This window comes from Petaurus breviceps, unplaced genomic scaffold, assembly GCF_028583685.1.
Source record: "Petaurus breviceps papuanus isolate PSGF00001 unplaced genomic scaffold, PetGlider_PUasm1.0 490, whole genome shotgun sequence".
Taxonomy (NCBI): domain Eukaryota; kingdom Metazoa; phylum Chordata; class Mammalia; order Diprotodontia; family Petauridae; genus Petaurus; species Petaurus breviceps.
The window spans coordinates 16528533-16537274 of NW_027186352.1; the positions used below are offsets into that span (position 1 = coordinate 16528533).

Consider the following 8742-nt stretch of genomic DNA (forward strand, 5'->3'; position numbering starts at 1 on the left):
GGGTTAACATTTTTTGTTTGACAATCCCTCTCTGATCTTGTACAAGTCACTTCAACAATAGGGACCTTATTTTTCCAATTTGTAAAATGAGTGAGTTGGACTGAATGACTTCTATGATTCACTGCAGTTCGAGTTTTGCAGCAATGTGATCTTGTGAATGGATTCTTTTCCCAGTTTCCATATTTTAGATATTTAAAGGTGTTAATTTATTTTGAAAGCACAATTCTTTAAGATAAAATTTCATTTTTCTATATAACCCAGAAGTCAGTTATTGGGATCATGAAATCACATAGCTTTGGGATCCAGATGCCATTTTGAAATTATCTGACTCAGAGGAAGGAGGATATATGAGTTGCCCAAGATCACTCCCTGACTTAGCCAAGACTGCCATCCAGACCTCCACTCTTACATTTCTGGGTTTATTCTCCTGTACCAGCTTGAACTCTAAAGGTTATCAATGAACAAACTTCATTCTGCATCATAGTCACTGGAACCAGAAAGGGTCCTTGGAGAAAGTCTAGACTTGTCCCATTCACTATCTTTATTAAAGATAAGGAGACTGAAGTTCTAGGAGGCAAGATAACATGTCCAAAATCATACAGCACTGAACAGAGCTGGGATTGGATGCATCTTCTCAGACTCCAAATGCAGGGAGTTTACGCACTCTGGAAACTAACTTACAATATACTTTATAGGGTGACATATCTACATGTCAAGTCTTAACCTTTTCTATCTAAGTAGGTGGTATTTTAAGTAGCAGAAACAAAGCCATAAAGAGGGAAGCTTGCTCTTCTCTCATTGTCTATAAATTCTTCCTATCCTTCAGTTCAAGGTTTACAGGCACATGATATATCATCCCCTGGCATAGAAAAGCCTCTTTATGCAGAACTCATTCCATAGGGAATTGCCTTTATTGATTAACCCAGCTCCAGAAGCTAATTTGAGAAACCCTTAAATGTAGATAGTAGTGTTCCTTCACAATTTTGTCATGTGTTTTCTGCCAAAAATTAGATAAGTTCTCTAAAGGAGGTACAGGGCAAGTCCGAGATGCCTTGCAAATCTGCAGAGTTTCATGAAGACTGGATGGGCACTCCTGCCTTGCCCTTGCTTTAAGAAAGACACAAAACCTTCCAGGTGTTCTATAGACCAATGGGCAAATCCTGGATTGTTCTAGAGAAAACTCCCATCCTACTATGCTACCTGCATGGTGTTGTATTTGTTGCATTGAATTACATTACATTTTAATGTATTTTTTCATGTGGTATGTTTTTTTTTTACCCTAATGTGTGATTTCATTTATATAATGAACTCCCCCTGCAAAACCTCTGCCAATAAACATCAGAAAGTACCGTATAAGTGAAAATTTGAGAGATTCACCTGGGAGCACCAAGAGACTAAATGCTGTCTTCTTCTACCACACAGCTGGTATGTGGCAGAGACAGGACTTGAATACAGGTCTTCTTGACTCTGCGACTGGCTCACTTTCCACTGTGATGCTCTGGCTTCATGTACAATTATATAGTAATACACAGACAGGGGCCACTGTCATTCTGCAGTGCCCTTTCATGACTCTGATGAGTCCCGTACTCTGTCACTACAAGGATTGAATCCAGAGAACTGGAAATTTTATTGTGGAGACAAAGCAATGATGATCTAGGAAATTATTCTTCATGGACTACTTTTACACTTCTCAGAACACAATTCCAATTCAATCTTTCCCATTAAAATTTCAATCAAATTTCAGGAATGGAATTCCCCAGCATTCCAACAAATGAAGCTTTTTCAGTCATGGGTTTCTTCAATTCGTTCCATAAGTTTTATGGGAAAAAAGTATTATACACACACACACGTGCATGTATATACTTAAAAACATGTTTTATTCTGCCCCACACGGACTTTAGATGGAGAATTTATAGACATAGAAGCTAACTCCCCTCCCCACACTTTTTTGGGGGGGCTTTTTGGAGGGCAATTGGCATTAAGTGACTTGCCCAAGGTCACACTGCTAATTTTTTGTGTTAAGTGTCTGAGGCAGGATTTGAACTCAGGTCCTCCTGACTCCAGGGCCAGTGCTCTGTTCGCTGCACCACCTAGCCACCCCCCCCTTCTTTTTAAACAATTATTAGATCGAATCAGTCCAAACACTCATTAAGGCAAAAGTATTTCTTTTTCTGTTCTTCTCACTCATATCTGCCCTCCGTTTGCTCCACGGTTTAATTTACTGTTACTTGCTGTCTCCTCACACTGAATACTCCATCTGCCAGCTCATGCCTTTACTGTGGTCATTCCTCATATTTAGAAATTCCCTCCTTCCTCATTCCTACCCCCTAGATTATCTGACTTCCTCCAAGCCTTAGTTCTAAGATGACCTTCTGTAGGAACCATTTCCTGGCCATCCTTCCCAACCCCTGTGCAACTACCAGAACTCATCTCTTCTTCAAGGGTCACTTCCTAGATCTTTTATGTCTTTTATCTACAGATTTTGGTACAATTTGTCTCTCTCATTAGAATGTGAGGCCCCGGGGGACAGAGACTGCTTTCTGCTTTCTATTTATAACCCAAACAATTAACACAATACTTGGCACATGCTAAGTCTTTAATGAATGTCTTTTGCTTCATAGATTGAAGAAACATTATCTATTGTGTTTTTTAAATCTCGGAAAAAAATACAAAATTTTAATTCACTTTAATCAAAAAGCAACATTCTCTCCTCCTACCCCATCCCCAACTAGTGTATTCATTTAAGCAACTTTCCTAAAAGGATTCATGCAGCTAGTTTCGTTTAGGCAGCCAGAGGGTATGATGGATAGAGCACTGGGCCTGGAGTCAGGAAGATGTGAGTTCAAATCCACCTTCAGACATTTACTATCTCTGTGATCCTGGCAAGATCACTTAACCTTTGTTTGCCTCTATTTCCTCATTTGTAAAAAGCAGGGGTCACCAAGAGGTTGTTGAGTCATTTCAGTCATGCCTTATTCTTCACGACTCCATTTGGGGTATTCTTGTCAAAGATACTGGAGTGGTTTGGTATTTTCTCCTACTCATTTTATAGATAAGAAACTAAGAAAAACAATTCTAATTGACTAGCCTCAGATCATAAATCTAATAAGTGTTTGAGGCCAGGTTTCAACTCAGGAAGATGAGTCTTCCTGACTCCAGACCCTACACCCTATCCACTACACCACCTAGCTGCCCTATTGTCAGGATCAAATGAAATAAAAAAATAAAGTACTTAGAACAGTACCTGATGTAGAACAAGTCCTGTATAAATGTCATCTATCATGATCATCATCACTTTGCAGGTAACATACATCTTTAAATTGCCCTTTGATGGTAAACATTTTGAATCACATCATATTTGTGTATCTCTGCCAAATTACTGGCACTACTTCATTTCTATATTAATTATAATTAACAAAGGGAAGCAGCCAGATATAACAGAAGAAACAAATGGTTAGGAGACATAGCTTACCCTAATTCTCAGGTATAAACTTAGCTTGTGAAACTTGTGAACCAGCATGAGTTAACCTTAATTGGCTGTAAGGGTTTAGACAAGTCAGGTAATGACTGTAAGCCTGGAATTATACCTGGAAATCCCAATCCTTGGGGTAACTGGCAGTTTCAGTTAATACTATTTCTTTGCTTTCTGTGTACATAAAAAAATAAACCAAAAAAGATATCATCAAATATAAAAATGATTTGGGCTGAGGATTTTTCTTCACCAATTCCAAGGCCAGTTCCTGAGGGAATCTTTAAAAATGTATCCCCCTAGCTAGTCCTAGGTAATGTCAGCAGGATGCTGTTGAAGACAGAACATTAAGGCATTCATTCACTCAGGCTGACCCTCTACCTAAGAACATTCCCTGCAACAAGCAATTGAGGCTGCTTGGGATCTAATCAAGCCAATTTTTACTCCACAAGATAACCTGGGAATCATGAACAATTACCTAAATGACAAAAAAAAAAATGAAAGTAGCCTTCCTGGAAGTGTCTGGAAATGGGCTGCTTGTACGACAGTCAATTCAGTAAGAATCCATTGTGTTCCAGGAGCTCTAAAGTGAAAAAGGGTCTTAGAGACCATCCAGTCCAATTCCCTCAGTTTGCAGGTGAGGAAAATGATATACAGGAAGCTTTTAGGAAACTTGAAACCGAGATAGGATTCTCGCAAAGGCACGGTGATTAGAGCTAAAATGCATGTCCAGGAAACAGGAAAGAGGACAGTTTGTCTGGAAAATATCCTTTACCAGCTAGAAAAACAGTTCGAATCAACTTGAAAAACTGGGTTGCAATCAAGTGGTGAAGGTTTTTAAATATCTAATGGAGAAATTTATATTTTATCTTCAATATGATAGGAAGAAACAGAAACTTCTTGAGTGAGGACACACATTCAGATGTGACCTAGGCAGTTGCTCAGCCCCGTTTCCTTCAGTTTCATCATCTATACAATGAATTGGAGAAGGAAATGACAGCCTATTCCAAACTCCTTGCCAAGAAAACCCCCAAAGGGGTCCTAGATTGTCAGAAATGACTGAACAACAAAATGCACTAGGCAGATTCCTGGTGGCAATACTCTGGGGAACACCAGACATAGAATGGAATGCTGTAAAAGGAATTTCATCGGTCAGAGCCATGCCTACAAACATCTCATAGAGCCACCCAGTATACACGCCTGACAGCTGGGAAGTGGAGAGGAGGTAAGCATGGGACCCAGAAAGGAGTTAGGTTTCATAATCTGGTATTGCCAGATGCAATTAACCTTTTGAAATTTACCAGAATGAGGATCTTTGCTGACATGGGAAATCAATCTCTGGCGGACATCCTTATTTCCAAATGCCGAGAAAAGTTATCTAGAATCTGCTAAGGGTGTGTGTCTGCAATTCAAAAACTGACATAAGACCTTGGATCTGAGCAGTTCTGACAGTAGAGTACTGGAGATTCTCTCCTCTGATCAAGTACTCCCCTGCTGAGCATTCACAGTCCAGGCCTGAGGTACCTATGTTATAAATCACTCTCCATTTCCAGTATAGGATAGAAAAATTGTATTCTCTGCTATTCTCCATGCTTGACACCTGGTCATCTTCCAGATCTATGACTTTGCACAGTCTATCCCTGATACCTGGAATTCACTCTCTTCTCACTTCTGTCTCTTAGACCACTTCCTTTCTTCCTTCAAAGCTAGAGCTAAACCACAAGCTCCCACAGGTTGCTTTTTCTTTATTGCCCTTTCCAGGTTCTTGTGACCCTGCCTCCAGATTCTCCCCTTTATTATGGATATACATATGCTGTTTCCATCATACAATGTAAATCAGGGAAAGTTATAGAATTTATTTCCAGTAGTATCCTCCTCTCCCATCCCCCACTTTCAAGAACATAGTGGTGGGTTAATAAATGTGCGATAAATTTAATTGAATGAATGGAATTAGATATAGTGAAAAAGTAAATATTCAGAATATTGTTATTCATCCTGTATCCGTGAAAATACATGACCCTATAGACCCATCTAAATTGAGACTTTTCTAAGTAAAAGAATAGAACAAATCACATTAATTCCAAAATTAATATTGACAACCAAAACTTTTATAACCTGGCCCTTTCTACCTTTTCAGTTTTCTTACACTTTACACCATCATAGTTCTTGTTTTGTACACTAGTCACAATCTATTCTATTCCTGTAGCTTAATTTGCTTAGCCAGTCTATGACCAATGGGCATCATAGGAACTGTTCTGCAAATTTGTATTCTTAGAAAGTTGCCCAAGGTTAGAGATTAAGTGTTCTGTCCAGGATCATGCAGCTACTCTGTCAGAGATAGTAAATGAGCTCAAATCTTCCTGACTTAAGAGAATACTCTCTTTACTATACTTTCTCTTTTTAAAATTTGCACAGTTTTATTGTTTATTTTTTTATGTATTTATAATGTCTTGATTATAGAGGGGAAAAGAAAATGTGAGTAAAGAGTATAGCATAAACACTTCTAACAGTTGCTGGAAAAATAAAGGAACATCACATACGGGGAAAGACAAGTTTTATGATATAGAAAAATCAAAAGAAACACTCATGGTTAAAAATGCAGTGACCTACCCAAACACCTTGGATCTTGGTTTTAACTGTACAAGTCGATTTTGGGAGTATGTGCAATCTCTTGCTTACCTTCACGATCACTGTGACAGTGGCAATGCCTGGGGGCATGGTTCCTCCAATATCAAAAGCTTCCACGAGAAATGTGATGTAGGCTTCATTTTCTGGAAAGGATTCATAATCCAAACTCTTCAACAGGGATATTTCCCCTGTGAAGGGGTGCAGGGCAAATAAATGTTTCACTTCTGGGCTTCGGATCCGGTAGGAAACATTGGCACCAAGGTCAACATCAGTTGCCTGTTATGAGACAATAGAATAAGGTTTAGATTGAGGGAGTTCTAAGTGATAAAAAAGATGCAGGATCAAGTTAAGTAAGGCTTTAGTGCCAAGGGTGCTGTGGACTTCTCAAAATTTCTACATATTCATTCATTCAGCCATTCATTCATTCATTCATGCATTCATTCACTTAACAAGCATTTATTAATCGCCAACTTAAAATGTGCCAGGTACTATGCTTGAGTACACCAACAATAACAATGACAAAATAGTTCCCTCCCTAAAGGAATAACATACCGTAATTCTGGAGAAAGAAAAAATACATATACTTACAAGCGTGCTGTTACTGACAAAATTAAACTAACAAATAAAGAACAATAACAAGAACAACAACAAAAACTAGTGGAAATCACATTAAGGATAGAACTCTCAGGGTTTTTAATTCATTTATTTTTTGCTTTGTGAGGGCGGTTGGGATTAAGTGACTTGCCCAAGGTCACATGGTTAGTAAGTGTTAAATGTCTGAGGCCAGATTTAAACTCAGGTTCTCCTGACTCCAGGGCAGGTGCTCTGTTTACTGCACCACCTGGCTGCCCCCTTTATTTTCTTTTTCAAAATGTATAATCCCATTTTAAAGATAATATGTTCAATTAAATTCCACATACCATCACTAAATGTCCTCTATGTGCCAGAGATTAGGGATAAAAATGCATAAAGGAAATAAGCCTGCCCTCAAGGACCTTATGTTACAAGGGATGAAGGTAGAGTCATGTACATAAATAGGTAAAAACAAATATATTCAAAATAAATATAAAATAATCAGGCAAGTAGGACACTTAGAGAAGGTGTATTGTAGGAGGTGGGACTTGCGCTGAACTTTAAAGGGATGTATGGAATCCAAGAGGGAGAAGCGAGGACAGAGACAAAGACATCTATATTGTCTTCCCTCAAATTCCAATTCAACAAATCTGAGAACAGGTTTCTAAAAAAAATAAACTGGAATAAATAATATATTCCAATAAGTACATACATACATATGTTAGAATAAATAATATATTCCAATAAGTACATACATACATGTGTTAGAATGTAAGAAATCTCTTTACCACTATGAATTGTTTCATTCTTTATATTTTGATGCCCACAGTGAATGGCATGTAGTAGGTAATTAATAACTGAGCATTGATTGACTGATGTAGCCTGTCTTCAAGCTTTTATTCTATCACATTAATTTTTAAATAAATAATTTTTTATTTAAAATTTAAATAAATTTTTAAAAGTACAAAAATTACAAAAATTAAAAATTAAAATAACTTAAAGAAGAAAAATGACTTCTGGATGACAGAGCTAGGGACACACTGAATGTGTTCCTTTAACGTACCTCAATTTGAAGGAAGATGGTGCCTGCTGGGAGATTCTCTTCCACAACAACTGTGTAGGTAGAGTTGGTGAAAACAGGGCTATTGTCGTCGATGTCCAAGACCCTTATTGCGAGGGTCAACGTCGAATGCCGAGGATGTACTGCACCATCTGTTGCTATCACAACCAGCTCATAGTAGTCTCTTACTTCCCGGTTAAGCTTAACTCTTGTGTAAATGGTTCCATTTGAAGTGATCCAAAAAAGATTGTTGAAGTTTCCTAGACTATAGTGTACTTGACCATTTATGCCAGCATCTGGATCTGTGGCCTGAAGGAAATAAGAAACAAGGAGATTAAAATAACTTCATGAATTACAAATCAGTTATAAATTATAAGAAAATACTTTAATATACTATAATATTATATATATTATTTACATTACATTCAGGAAAAATGCTAATTTTAATTATTTTATTCCTGATTGGAAGTCCATTGGCTTGTTATTGTTGTTCAATCATTTCAGTCGTGTCTGACTCTTCATAGTCTTATTTTGGCTTTTCTTGGCAAAGATATTGGAGTGTTTTCCATTTCCTTCTCTGGTTCATTTTATAGATGAGAAAACTGAGTCAAACAGGGTTGAGTGACTTGCCCAGAATCACACATCTAGCAAGTGTTTGAGGGCAAATTTGTACTCGGGTCTTCCTGACTCTAGGCCCAGAATTCTGTCTATTTTGCCTCCTAGCTACTTCACCACTACTGATTGGAATGATATCTTTGACCCATTCTCTGGGCTTTTCTCATTTGTTCCTCCTTAGGACACTTGATGACCCTGACCAAAGGGTCTCGAGATATTAATGCCAGACAGTGCAGACAAACTATCAGCTTAGCTTACTGTAATTCAGAACCCTCAATCACATGACATTCACTAGTTTCTGCCTCCGCCAGTCCCAGTGATTATAGATGTGTGTCACCACATGTGGAGAAACAGAGAGAGAGAGAGAGAGAGAGAGAGAGAGAGAGAGAGAGAGAGA

The 8742-nt window shown here is 38.1% G+C and overlaps 1 protein-coding gene across 1 annotated transcript in view; it reads right to left on the reverse strand.

Annotated features, from left to right (window-relative positions):
- The window catches only part of LOC138172037 (protocadherin-15-like), a 2287527-nt gene that overhangs the window by 287234 nt on the left and 1991551 nt on the right, over nucleotides 1–8742 (reverse strand). The window contains exons 22-23 of the mRNA XM_069101643.1: nucleotides 7734–8039; nucleotides 6080–6373 (exon numbers count right to left, since the gene is read on the reverse strand). Coding sequence (XP_068957744.1) covers nucleotides 6080–6373; nucleotides 7734–8039 — 600 coding nt within the window. The remainder of the gene's footprint in view (nucleotides 1–6079; nucleotides 6374–7733; nucleotides 8040–8742) is intronic.